This window comes from Echiichthys vipera, assembly GCF_963691815.1.
Source record: "Echiichthys vipera genome assembly, chromosome: 21".
Taxonomy (NCBI): Eukaryota; Metazoa; Chordata; class Actinopteri; order Perciformes; family Trachinidae; genus Echiichthys; species Echiichthys vipera.
Window position 1 is genome coordinate 20,638,137 of NC_139846.1, and position 14,487 is coordinate 20,652,623.

General features: G+C 41.3%; 1 protein-coding gene across 1 annotated transcript; it reads left to right on the forward strand.

The window, feature by feature from the left end:
* The first annotated feature begins 261 nt into the window (after positions 1–261).
* On the forward strand, positions 262–14,325 carry cul2 (cullin 2). Its single transcript, XM_083935866.1, has 21 exons — positions 262–347; positions 1,494–1,632; positions 2,271–2,373; positions 2,483–2,577; positions 5,622–5,727; positions 5,952–6,034; positions 6,335–6,431; positions 6,592–6,702; positions 7,877–8,039; positions 8,190–8,314; positions 8,967–9,074; positions 9,267–9,326; positions 9,424–9,552; positions 9,638–9,724; positions 10,937–11,089; positions 11,283–11,360; positions 11,454–11,520; positions 12,359–12,561; positions 12,751–12,852; positions 12,970–13,086; positions 13,553–14,325. Exons 2-21 carry the CDS (start codon positions 1,514–1,516, stop codon positions 13,682–13,684), a joined length of 2,238 nt encoding a protein of 745 aa, XP_083791992.1. The 5' UTR covers positions 262–347; positions 1,494–1,513; the 3' UTR covers positions 13,685–14,325.
* Positions 14,326–14,487: the final 162 nt, after the last annotated feature.

Sequence of the window (14,487 nt, forward strand, 5' to 3'; positions counted from 1 at the left end):
CATAGGTTTAATACTCAATTCCTATGAGGTTTCCGTAGTTTTAGGCGATACCATGGATCAGTTGGTGTTGTTGTGGCTTGGATTTGTGTGGGTTTGGTGTTATTCTCATCAGTATATATATTTATTTACATATCATTCATTTAGTGAATGTTAAAAATATCCCAAAGACACTTTACTATGCTAAAAAAAACAAAAAAGCATGACGACCAATTGACCCTTGTTCACAACACACCCCCATGTAATACAATGGTATAACCCCAGAGGTAGGAAAGACCTGTAAGTGAGACAAATCAAGCCTGTGACAGCGGAGAAACTTGACTTTTATAACAAATAAACACTCAACAGAGGTACGTACTATTCAGAAGCTAAAGCTTGACATCACTAACACGTCTTGTTTAACAACAGCACCCTGTTTTGCCGAGCTGTCAGTCCAAATGTGGGGAAATTGCAAAGAAGATAACCATTTGCTAACGATAGCGGAGCTACTGTTAGCTTCTTGCTAGCTGACTAACAGTTAGCTGCGAGCCGACAACAGTCAGGACCTGAGCAGGAAGAAGTAGCATGCTAGCGAAGAGCTAGCTAGCATTTTAGCTAGCCATCCTATTTTGGGATTGGCATTCCGCTAGCTAGTAAGTAGTTGGCTGCTTTTATCGTGACCATAGGAAGGCTGTTTATTTAGTAACGTTAACACTTCTATTCGAAAGGCGGATATCGGTATATGTGTATTGGATAGAAAGTAAAACTGCATGATGATGTTGCAATGTTTTTCACTGACGTGCAGTCAAATGGTATGAATGACGAGAAACAACCCAGGGCCTAGTTTCTCCTACTTGCAGGTGATCTGTGATTCTTCTGGCACAGATATAGAAGTTGCATTAGTGTTATATGCAGCGGTCTCTCCTCCTCCAATAGCTTGGATGTCTGATGAATACAATGTGGCCACTGTGGATGAACGTTAGCCATACTTCCATGAACTTGAGCACAATGTTGATCTCATCTGTTGCTACTATAGTAATGTGAGCAGCTGATTTGAAGCAGGCTGTTGCACTCATTTGTGTTGATGTACATGTAGACTTTGTCCTATATCCTGACATCTGTGTAACATTATATTTTCCAATCCTTATAATGATGAATCTTGTTTTAAAAACTGTGACCATCCATTTTGACTTAGTATTGTAAATACTATATATTTAGTGCAACAAGCTTCATAAGGATGAATTGAAAATGTTTTTTTTAATCACAGTGTTTAGTCTGCCACCTTGTTTAGGAGTGTATTTCCATTGTTTTGCTATTGGTTCACTAGTTCATTAAGTGTAATCCATTCACTAAGGAAACATTAAGTTTGCTTTAAACAATCTAAACTGCAGGATGGGAAGTTGGGTCGTTACATAATTATTAAGAAACTGAATCCAAGAGTCAAGTAATGCATGTATTGATTTTTTAAATTCCTTTGCTCACTTCTGTATTCCTGTTATTCTTTTTTTTTTGATCAGGCAGAAAGAGAAACTGTACAATGTCCTTAAAGCCGCGGGTGGTGGACTTTGACGAGACATGGAACAAGCTACTGACGACAATCAAGGCTGTTGTGATGCTCGACTACGTGGAGAGAGCCACGTGGAATGATCGGTTCTCGTATCCTATGCCAACTCGTTCCATATTCAAATTAACACTGCGACAAAAGGCTTATGCTAAGTTAGGGAGGAGACTTAATGGACAGGGAGTCACATAGCTGCACAGTACAGTAAAGCAGGTGCCAGCTCGCATAGAGCTTTATGTATTTAACTTTAAAGATCCCATATTATACTCCTTTTCAATGTTAATACCTGTGTTTTGGGTTTTTACTAGAACACGTTTACATGCTTTAATGTAAAAAAACAAACAAACAAACCCAAAACATTATTTTTCTCATACCGTCTGTCTGGATATACCTGTACTTTGATCCCCCTCCCTACTAAAAAAATCCCAGTCTGCTCTGATTGGCAGTGACGCGCCATTTTTTTTCATAGAAAGGTCACTTTGTACAACATGGGACCTTTTAACAGCAAATATGGCTATTTGCGTTTTTCAAAAAGTATAAATACATTTTAGTTAAAAATAAACGTCAGTGTGAAACGAGCTGTTTGTTCAGGCAGAGGCTAAGTATTCTAATTTAGAGAATCACTAACTAATACAGCAAGCCTATATCTAGTATTACATACATACTACCCTTTTATTCTGTATATGACGAATTCATGTTTGTCCCCATTATTTGTCCTAAATTCCAACATCAGTGACATCTATGCCTTGTGCGTTGCATACCCAGAGCCTTTGGGCGAGAGATTATACACAGAGACCAAGGTGTTTCTTGAGAATCATGTTCGGCAGTTATACAAGGTAAGCGCTCGCTAAATCTCTAAAAGCTTTAGAGTGCATTTTCTTTTGTTCCTGCATTATGCTCATTCTTTCCGTAACACAATTCTTGCTTGTGTGTGTGTATTTTTAGAAAGTCCTGGAATCAGAGGAGAAGGTTTTAGTGATGTACCACAGATACTGGGACGAGTACAGCAAAGGAGCTGACTACATGGACTGCTTGTACAGGTAACATTACTGCCCTCTGTGGTCTTTGTTTCTACTTGGCTGATATAGTATTTGATGATACCAACTCACCATATAGTGCTGTCTTATTTTATTCTCCTCCACCTTTATTTTCACAAATAAAAGATCACAATTGAAGAAAAAAAACAGTTTTTATAATGAGACACATTCTGTATCTCAAATCACATACTCTCACCCTTTCACTTACTACTTTGAGTGCTTAGTGCATTCATGCTGACAATATTTAAAGATACAGTGCAATACGAGTGACTGGGTGGTGCACTAATAACAGTCAAAACGTTGAGTAGAACGCTGGACACTACTATGAGAAAACGGCGGGCGAGGAAGCTGCAGCGGTTGTGAATGAAACAGCCAACACTTGACTGTACAAATCGTTGCTTTTCGGGTGTGTGTCCAAAACCATTGTCATTTTTCCGGAATCTGAGGTTTTGCTGACAGTTTGAGGATCCAACGGAGTAACAAGATTAAGCTCTTTTTAATATGTTTCATTGGTTAAAACTTTATAAAACCCACACACAGACGTAAAGGGTGACCAATAGCACTGATTTATGAAGAAAAAGAAAAATGACAAAATATAAAAGAGCGTGGTTTCTTCCAGAGAGAGAAAAAACACATGTCTAACTTACATTTCCTCTCTAAGTACAGCTATACTGTTGTCAGATAGTGAGAAAACAAGCCAACATATTTTGGCTTAAGGTGATGGTAATGCTCCGCCTGTTGAAGAAATAGAAGCAGTTCCAGTAAGTGTATGACTGTGTGCGATGTGAGACAACACAACCCGAAATTTATGCACTACACAAGTACATACAGTGTACTCCAGTAAGTGTACTAACAGAAGTATCCAATTTGAGACACTGCAATATTTGTAGTCTAAGTGTACAGTATGATGAGACTGTTTCCTTAAAGTTACAATATCGTTAAAAGCGTTGTCTACTTTGTTGTCTCTGCCGTGTTTTTTTAAGTACAAATGAAGGATATGTCTGAATTCATTCTGCTGTTGGCTGTCGTCAGTGTGGTGTGTTCAAGTACAGCTTTTAACAGAAGTTGTGAGCCAAAGCAGGTGTCTGTCTTTGTCAGCCTCTTGTCTTTTTAAATTGGCTCTGTGTTGTCAAGGTTCTTAGATGCAGAGTGAACTAATTTTATCACAAGCCAGCATACGTTTTTGAACACCTAAAATATTACCTTGAAGAGCAAAGTGGAATTTGGTGCGTCCTGATCCATTCTAAATCAATACTCCCTCGGAGAGCTCTCAGATCTATTTTTATGTGTACTTCCCACCAGACTGTCTGTGCATATGCTTTTGTAATTTATTATGTCAGTGTGAGCGAGTGAGAGCGACTCTTGGTTGGCTTAAGTGGTGACACAGTAGTGTTCGGTTCTTAATATAGAAGAGGGTCACCTATTATCCTTACCTGATGTCTGCGAGTATGCATGCGTGCGTTTGCATTCCTGTCAAACACAAATGATCCCGTAGGTAGCGTTGGACCGTAGTGCCGACTGAATCAAAATAAACTGTCGGCACCCTCACTCACAATTCTGCTCTCCAGGTTTCATGGTTTGTGTTACTCAAGTCAACAACACTAGCTGTTACAGTAGCGGTCTTTTAACCCTCGATGCTGGTGTTTTATGTGCGTCCAAGCTTTACTGTTTGAGAGAATCCGGTGGAGTTCGATTGATATACTGCTGATAGAGGCAGATGGCTGTGAAAACGACACATCATTTAAGGCGGACTGAATCAGCCAACATAGATCAACTTGATGAGAGCCATCAGCTGCTCACTTACTCCTTAACTTCTAGCTGCCGTGACTGTTAAGTGTGTTCACCATTTAACAAGATGACCTTTTCTGTCCGCTGTTTGGCGCTGGGCAGGCAGTGCAACGGGAGATTATCAGAGCTTCTTTGCGACAAACTGCTGCCCACCGAGGGTTAAACAGAGCAGTGAGAGACAACCATGGCAAATGTGTGGGCTGTAAAACCAAAACATTGTGCTAAAATGTTCTGTAGAGTTACAGACTTGGGTGATGTAAGTGTCATTGATTTTAGTGCCCTGATCTTTTTGACATGAGACAAAGAAAAATGGTTTCATGATCAATATTAAAATATATGAATTCATGCAGGATTAAGAAGGGATGTTTCTGTTAATGTGATCTATTCTTAATCTGTTGGTCTATTATTAGTAAGATGTGTTCAATCTTTAAAAAATAGATATGAATAACGTGTGTTTGACCAGTAAAAGGTCCCATATTGTAAAAAGTAAGATTTATATGACTTATGTTATTATAAAGCAGGTTGAGCAGATACAATTATTGTGAAAGTATCAAAATACTAAATTTACAGAGAAACTACTATATATAGGTAGAATGTGCCACTACAGTGCTGTTACAGTCATCCCCAGCTGCAGTGACGCTGCAGAGAGTGCAGATGTGGAAGGCCTGAAAACTCAGCAAAATGGGCTTTTTCAGGAGGGGGTCTTAAAGAGACGGGCGCTAAAACAGAGCGTTACAGACAGAGGGTGAATATAGGTATATTCAGACAGACAGTACTAGAAATTGGTGTGTCTTTTATTACATTAAATCATATACACATGCATGTTCTGTTAAAAACCCAAACTACAAGTATGAACTTTCAGGTACTAATGTTGGGTTTAAAAACATGAATACAGCGCATCAGTTCCACAGTTTGCCTAGGATTATTGGGTATTATTGGTGCCACTGGAACCATGAAGTTGGCTGAAACGAACTACCCTGGGAACGAAAGAAAGAAGCAGCCATTTATAAACCCTAAAAACACAGCTCAAAACAGCTTAATATACCAAGTCGTGTGTGTGCTTAATATGTAGACATTAAGCACACACACATAAGACACATTAAGACATATTTTCACTATAATATTCATTAACAGTTTCCATTTTTCATTTGTTTGTTTGCATTGGCTAACCTGACACCCGTGAGTGAGTGAGTGAGTGAGTGACAGTGTCGATACACGTGATATTTTAACATCTTGCCTTCCTGCCCCACTTTATTTAGGTATCTCAACACTCAGTTCATCAAGAAGAACAAACTAACAGAAGCAGACCTACAGTACGGCTACGGGGGAGTGGACATGAACGAGCCGCTCATGGAGATTGGAGAGGTATTTATTGTTGTTCTTGCACTGGTATAAAAACAAAAACCCCACACATTGACACTTCCACACCTCCTAGGGTTGTACAATAAAAGAAAGGAGAGCACATGCACAGAGACATGGGATTGTAAATTTCTGTAATCCAGTACCCAGGTCAAGATTTGACTACAATGACCTGCTCCCAGATCTATTAACACTATTGTTATATGCTGTCTTTTCCTTTATCGTTGCAGTTGGCGCTAGATATGTGGAGGAAGCTAATGATCGAGCCCCTGCAGGCAGTCCTGATCCGGATGTTGCTGAATGAAATCAAAAAGTATGTTTTGCACACAAACTGAGCCACAGGAAATGATTTTCTGAAATCCACTTTTTGTTGTCTAAAATGAATAATTCTGGCTTTCTGCAGTGGTAGAGGTAAGAGAGATAGTGTATTTAGTCGTTGTATTCGAATTGCACACTCGTTTTTTTTATTATCATTATTGCACAAGTTTTCTAGTGATTCATGTGTTAGTGTCTGGACTTGTAGTCTAATTGGGCTGCACTATTGAGGCTACACTTAACAGTATTCCCACATTAAAAACACAAGACCTAACACAAGCTTCCTGGTGTCCTACAGTGATCGTTGTGGCGAGAACCCCAACCAGAAGGTAATCCACGGGGTCATCAACTCCTTTGTTCATGTTGAACAGTACAAGAAGAAGTTCCCACTAAAGGTGAGACGACAAATAATGACCCAGAGGATTGGGTCACTGCTGCTGAATGTCTTTATTTACCATCTTTGTGTGTTGTTGTTGTTCATTATGCACAAGATATACAGTAGCCGCCTGATACGTTATGGTATACTATATCCTTTACCCCCTTCCTGTGTTGCAGTTTTATCAGGAAATCTTCGAAGGGCCATTTCTGTCAAAAACGGGAGAGTATTACAAACAGGAAGCCTCCAATCTACTTCAAGAATCCAACTGCTCACAGTATATGGAGAAGGTATGCTAGATTGGCAGATAATGCCAGTATGTGAATGCTGTGTATGTTGAAGCTGCCATGTGAGCTGCTGTAACACTGTCATATGCTTGTTTCTGAGTAGTTTGTTGTTCTGCTTGGGAGAACTCAAAAATGTAGCTCAGCTGCAGCCAGATTGCAGCTTGAGCTGAGTTTAAGATGTGTGCGTATCTTTGTGTACAGCATCATCCATCACATGAGTGTACATTCATCCCAGGCCTCTGTGTGAACTGCCAGGTCATGTCAGTCTGGTGACATAAGCGTTTTAATCTGAGTATTAGCTCTACCATTAACTTGCTAAGGCTGAGATCACAGACCCCTGGGAAACTTCAGCTGCCATGACCCTTCTCTTTCTCTCTCTCCATCTCCCATCTATCTATCTCTCTTGTTAAGTCATTCAGACAATGATCAAATGCCTCTGATATATTTATCTCTCCAGCCTGTAGACAGGATCATCATTAAAGCTTTACCAGGCATTAGGGCGGTATGTGATATGACTGTGAAAGAGCAGCCACAGACTCTGTAGTACAGCACAGTCCCCTCCTGTCTGCAGGGGGTCAATCACTGTTGCTTATCTGACCCAGTTAATAGCTGTGTGGAGGCAGCTGTTTCTCTCCCTTCCTTAATTATTTTGTGTGTCTCACCACAGAACATGGTCCTACAGTTAACACGCCTAGGATTTTTCTTACACTAAAGTAAAGCAATTAATAGATGCAAGCAGCAATTTGCAGTTTGGCCTTAAATGGAAAAAGTGTGATTTGTACCTTTCGTTAAAAGGTTCTTTTAAAATTTAGATTGTTGCTTCAGGGTTCCACTATCAGGAAAGTCCAGTGTGCATCATTTTTCCTGTTGAGACTAAACTTTTGCTAAGTTTGGTGCTTTTTAAATTCTTTGTAAGATTGTTTTCAAAAATTCAAAATGTATAAATGGAAATATATTTGATATTTTATATGACTAGTGCTCTTGTTGCGGAGACTAGTGCTGTTCTCTCTACATTTCATTGTACCGTTGACCTTGTTTACCTACATATGACGAATAAAACTTGAATTGTATTTTTAAAATAAAATAAAATAATTAAAAAAATTTAAAACTTATGCGGATACATTTGCAGATACATCACACTTGTGCCTTTCTCTTTTCCATCTTCCTCTTGCTCCAGGTTTTGGGGCGTTTGAAAGACGAGGAGATGAGATGTCGGAAGTACCTGCACCCCAGCTCCTATGCCAAAGTCATCCATGAATGCCAGCAGAGGATGGTGGCAGATCACCTGCAGTTCCTGCACGGGGAGTGCCAGAGCATTATTCGACAGGAGAAGAGAGAGGGTCAGTGCACTACACTCCTTTTTGTCCGAACGTATGGATCTATTTTGCAAGAAGCAAGATATTACGTGTATATATATATATATATATATATATATATATACACACTGTCTTGTGGTATTGGGCTCAAACTGCGTGTGTTGTTTTGTCTAGACATGGCCAACATGTACACCCTATTGCGAGCCGTGTCCAACGGGCTGCCCCACATGATCCAGGAGCTGCAGATCCATATCCACAACGAGGGCATACGAGGCACCAGTAACCTCTCTCAGGAAAACGTTAGTACCACAGCACTGTGTGCGTGTGCGTGTGTGTGTATGTGTGTGTGCATTAGGGGTGTCAGGATTAATCGATTTTGCCATAACTGTGGTTACATTATGTCATGGTTTCATATTCTGAATAATCGTAGAAGGGCGCCCTATTCCTGCTTTGTTGCCCTGTGAAAACAAATCTTGCGAGTCGTCACATAACATGAGTGATATCAAAATCTCATATCGTGACATTCCTAGTGTGCATACATGCCTACACTTGTACGTACAGCATATTGGGTTTTCAGGCTACTTATCTTTTTTGCAATATAACTTTGGAAGGGCTTGGGACATGCATTTCCACAATCATGTTTTGTTTTTTCATACCGGGCTTGGAATAACTATTCTGTCCTGTTGATCACCAGTTGCTGTACTGCTGAATCTTGAAGACAGCCTGTTTGACAGCTTAATTTGCCATTTTTATTTGTTTAATTCAGAAATCATTGTCAAGTTAAGCTGTGACCATGTATTTGTTCAGTGTTGTTATTGGTGTTTTTGGATGAAAGCAATGCTGTCATGTCAATGATTTTAACTACTGTAAAAATGTAATTTTCATCTGTTTACATTAACTGCAAATCGTTTATTTTAATACAACTTTGGCCCTCTCTCCTGGCTTCTCTAGATGCCAACCCTGTTTGTGGAGTCAGTCCTGGAGGTTCACAGTAAATTTGTTCAGCTCATAAACACAGTTCTAAATGGAGATCAGCACTTCATGAGTGCACTCGACAAGGTAATAAACCCCACGCCGTAATAGCTGCTCCCTCACTGAACAGCTTCACATTGACTATATGGCAAAAGTGAGGTTTTTAGCAAGTTCCCTTTTCTAGTGTGCTTTCCGTAACTACAAAACCACAGTTATAAATGTAGAATAAGATACATGTGGTAATATTCTTTTTGTGTTTATTTAATTTCTCTTTTTCAGGCTTTGACGTCTGTGGTGAACTTCAGGGAGCCCAAGTCCATCTGTAAAGCCCCTGAACTGGTGAGTACACACACACACACACACACACACACACACACAATTTGTATTATACACAGTGCCTTGACCAGGTCACGTCCCTCCTGGTGTCTCTATGCAGCTGGCGAAATACTGTGACAATCTGCTGAAAAAGTCTGCAAAGGGAATGACAGAGAATGAGGTGGAGGACAAGCTGACGAGCTTCATCACAGTGTTCAAGTACATAGACGACAAGGACATCTTTCAAAAGGTGACCAGAATCCCTCTTGTGCTAGAATATAATAAACTCTTGTGACATTCTGTTTTTCCAACTCTTGTTTTTGTCTTTTCCACAGTTTTATGCCAGAATGCTAGCAAAGCGGTTAATACATGGTTTATCATTGTCAATGGACTCAGAAGAAGCCATGATCAACAAACTAAAGGTAAATGCAAAGCTGAACATTACCACAATATTGCAATATCACGCTATTGACAAGCTTGTCTGACACGAGATGTAGACTGTTGGGATAAAGCCTGCTATTGGCTGCTTATGTCAGCTGGCATTCTCCTCCTCTTCCTCTATCTCTGCTATCTGTTTGGGCGCCCAAGACGCGTGAGATTGGTTTAAAGAAATACAAACGAGCCAGAACATATTTTCCCCCATCACAGAAGGCTAACTTGTGCAGACAGACTTTTCTCTAGCACTGTGGAGATGCACTACAACCGCACAACCGATTTGGTGGAGGGTTTTTTTAACGAGGCCAGGTCCTTCTTGTTTTACACTTCAGTGCATGTGTATTGAATGTTAGATAATTTTATAATGAAAAGGAGTTAAGGGTGTAATTTATCTTGAATCCCTCCGTCTAAAGGTTAAGGAGTTGGGCTCCTGTTTAATTTTTTTCTCATCCCAGTGATCAGCACATCTGTGTTATGAGTTTGTATGTGCGTTAACGTGTTGGATGTGTTTCCGTTCACATACCTTACAACAGCAGAGCAACATCAACACACCGTCCTCATCTTATACACAACTCTCTCTCTGTTGCTGTTGTAGCTGAGCAGGAACCCACAGGAGGGTCTTCTAGCCCCAGCCTTCATTTACTCTGGCCACTGTTATTGACTCATATGCCAATCCACTTGGTGTGCTATCCCTCAGCGCCCATGCCACCCTCAGCGCCCATGCCACCCTCAGCGCCCATGCCACCCTCAGCGCCCATGCCACCCTCAGCGCCCATGCCACCCTCAGCGCCCCATGCTACCCTCAGCACCCATGCCACCCTCAGCACCCATGCTAACCCCAGCACCCATGCTAACCCCAGCACCCATGCTAACCCCAGCACCCATGCTAACCCCAGCACCCATGCTACCCTCAGCACGCATGCTACCCTCAGCACCCATGCCACCCTCAGCACCCATGCTAACCCCAGCACCCATGCTACCCTCAGCACCCCTCAGGGGGGAATTCGTACTTCAAAATTTGGTTCTGCATTATGTGTATTAATCTGCATACCATGTATGCACTTATTCTGCATATTACACTGTTGAGCCCAAATCACCGCAGGAGAAGTTGAGAATGTCACAGCCCAATTTGTGATATTATGTCTGACACTACCAATGCCTTCTGTGTAAGTAACCTATGTCCTGTTTTATTTCCACAGCAAGCTTGTGGCTACGAGTTCACAAGCAAACTCCACAGAATGTACACAGACATGAGCGTGAGCGCTGACCTCAACAACAAGTTCAACAATTTCATCAAGACACAAGAGACGGTGGTGGACCTGGGCATCAGCTTCCAGATCTATGTATTACAGGTGAGGAGGACTCTGATGTGGCTCACAAACCTTACTCATACCAACAGCCATAAGATTAGACTATTATGAGCATTATCAGGTATTTGTGCTTTCAAACATATCGCTATATTTACCCTGGCTTCATCAAATGTTTTTTGTTCCCACGCTTTCAGTACAAATGTGTAATGTTGTGGTAAATGCCATGTGGTTGCAGGCTGGAGCCTGGCCCCTCACACACGTCCCCTCCTCCACATTCGCCATCCCTCAAGAACTAGAGAAGAGCGTGCAGATGGTGAGTTTACTACTGCTGAGCACAGCTGAACGTAAGTTATACTGTAGGTCCACACTGATTAAAATGTATTCTGTCTTCACCTCCTTTTTACAGTTTGAGTTGTTCTATAATCAGCACTTCAGTGGGAGGAAGTTGACCTGGCTGCACTATCTCTGCACAGGTAACACAAACACATACACTATTGAAAATTAAGATTTGAATGGATAGATGCATCGGTTTGAGTGAATATCTGAATGTGGGACTGCAACTGAAGATTAGGTATCTAATTTTTCATACCTTCCTGACATTTCACCGGGGTATGACGTATGTAACGGTATTTATGTTTAAAAAAGAAAGACAAAAACAATGTAAAGCTGAGCTGCATGTATGACATGTCTAGCCTACAATACGTTTGTCTCATATGCAATAAGCCTACGTAGACACGTCTTGTTGGGTATAAATTCTTATGGTCGATAGAATATTGAATAGATAGAAAATAGCCCCGCTGGCTGTGACCCCCACCACTGGAGTCTGCCTTACTAAATCAAGGTGCTACAGTAGCTGACATCAGGTCTGTCTCTGGAGTCTGCTTTCTGCTCTCCCCCCGGCAAAGTCTCCCAGCATCAGGGAGTCAGGTGGAGGGATTGCAGCGTTCACATCTCAGCTGCCTTTTCCACCAGTAGACACTGACCTCTGGTGCCGTGTGCTATGCACTACAGTGCCACCTCAAAAAAAAAAAAGAGGAGCATCTGTATTTTTTGAAAATCATACATTTGTGATTTGTATTTTTGAAATACTCTTGTATAATGAAATGCCTTGATTTCGCCCAACGTTACTGAAGAGCCCTAGATGTGGTGCATCACAATACCCATTATAACATTTTAAAAACATATCAGGTTTCATCATGGAAGGAATAAAAAAACTATAAAATATTCCATTATATTTAAAAAAAGGGTTAATACTTATGTAGTTGTCGTATGTACCACCATTCATCTGTCTGCCTGTCTCATCTCAAACAGGTGAGGTGAAGATGAACTACCTGTCCAAGCCCTATGTTGCCATGGTGACCACCTACCAGATGGCTGTGCTGCTGGCCTTCAACAACAGCCAGACGGTGACCTACAAGGAGCTGCAGGACGGCACCCAGATGAACGAGAAGGAGCTACAGAAGACCATCAAGTCCCTGCTGGACGTGAAGATGCTCAACCACGACTCCCAAAAGGTCTGAGCTTCCCCTGGGCCACGAGTGGGATCTGATGCACATACACAACTCCGCATGCTGTTTTGTCATTGCTTAATGGGTATCGATTGGGAAGTGATTTGTACCGGATGCCTCGTTGGGTCCTTGTCCATGTGGAAAGCAATGATGATGATTTGAATACAGGATGTCTTTGGCTCTGCTCTCTCACAGGAGGAGATTGAAACCGAGTCCACGTTTTCATTAAATATGAGTTTCACCAGTAAAAGGACAAAGTTCAAGATTACAACGTCGATGCAGAAAGACACGCCACAGGTTAGACTAATTGTTACCCATCTCTCTGAATACTTTCCCAAGCCTTGCAGTTACCCTGCTGTTTTGCAGCTATGTCGATATTTAAACCTCTACCTTGTTTTCATACCTGATCAACAGGAGATGGAGCAGACGAGGAGCGCCGTAGACGAGGACCGCAAAATGTATTTACAAGCTGCTATAGTGAGAATCATGAAGGCCCGCAAGGTGCTCCGACACAACGCCCTCATCCAGGAGGTGAAACTTTATTTGTTGGTTTCTGGATCATTTCAATGGAAATAGGCAAATAGCTTGAGCATGCATGCAACTCAAATAGGCAGCAAACCCTACTGGTGTAGCTGTCTCTGGGATTTACTTTGAATTTGGTGATATGCTGTTCTAAAGTTTTTTTTTTATGGTTCAGTATTGTGTAAACAATTTCAGTGGTGGTGATGATATCCTCCAGTTTTAGGACCTAGATCTAAATTATGCTTTTGATGGTCATTAAACAAGCAACAACAGTGTTTTAAGGGCACATATCATGAAAATAACGTTTTTTAGTGCCTGTGCACATACAGTAAAGTGGCTTATCTGCAGCGCCTTCTATCACGTGAACTGTGAAAATATTACAGATATAGCAGAGGGTGGCTGTATTCCTCCATCCTTGTTTGTTACATTAGATGGACTTTTTAATCACTGTTTTCCTAAACACCCCTGTGTGCAGGTCATCAATCAGTCCAAAGCCAGGTTCAACCCAAGTATCAGCATGATCAAGAAGTGCATCGAGGTGCTCATCGACAAGCAGTACATCGAGCGAAGCCAGACCTCGGCAGACGAGTACAGCTACGTGGCGTAGGCAGAAGAGCCGAGCCAGGGAGCACTTCCACACAAAACACTCGCCTGCGTGACTGACCGTCAGATGCAGGTTTCAAACATGAAATAAATAACGAAAACAGACTCATTCATCCATTTAGGTTTTGGACTGTCGCTGTCTGCCGTGATTCTACGAGGTGACTAAAAGCAGGACTGGTGCCTCCACCTTTGAAAAACGAGCAGAGGTCATCATGTCACGTCAGACAGCCAGCTAACACCACCACCACCCACAAGACCCTCCTCCCATCCCCGCCCACCTTCTGATTTTAAGCTGTTTACAACATCACCAGTGCCACGCACCTGTGCGTCAAACGACAAAAAGAAGATGCCTATCGCCGATTGAGAGGAAAGAGCTGATAAACATACTAGTCGACCGATGATAAAGGAAAAAAAAGAAACCCGGGGAAAGAGTTAAGTTGTGACATCAATGACATATTGGTGGCTACACATTTAAAAAAAAAAAACATGCTTTCTTTTCTCACGTTTGCAGTTGTTGTGTGTTTATTTTCCTTTCTTTGTTAAATGTACTGAAGTTAGGAAAAAAAATTATTGTAATAAAACTGGTATACTGACTATTGTATCTACTTTCAAATGTAAAGAAAAAATGAGGTGACAAACATGATCCTGCTGCTTGTCAAATAAATAAATAAAAACACTGAAAGGTTTTATGGAAACGTTTGTCAAGTGTATCCATGTCTTGGCCATTTTTTTGGGGTCTGAGCTGAAACAATGTGGTGCCAACAAGGCTAGAATATAGACAACTGATCAGGCAGTGCATTGGTCCCA

What these genes read in the sequence shown, in the direction of transcription:
- cul2 (XM_083935866.1), top strand. Translation starts at nt 1,514, where the DNA reads ATGTCCTTAAAGCCGCGGGTGGTGGACTTTGACGAGACATGGAACAAG. An exon ending in TTGCTGAATGAAATCAAAAA is followed by an intron (nt 6,035 to 6,334) that starts GTATGTTTTGCA and finishes GGTGTCCTACAG; the next exon opens with TGATCGTTGTGGCGAGAACC. An exon ending in GTAACCTCTCTCAGGAAAAC is followed by an intron (nt 8,315 to 8,966) that starts GTTAGTACCACA and finishes TGGCTTCTCTAG; the next exon opens with ATGCCAACCCTGTTTGTGGA.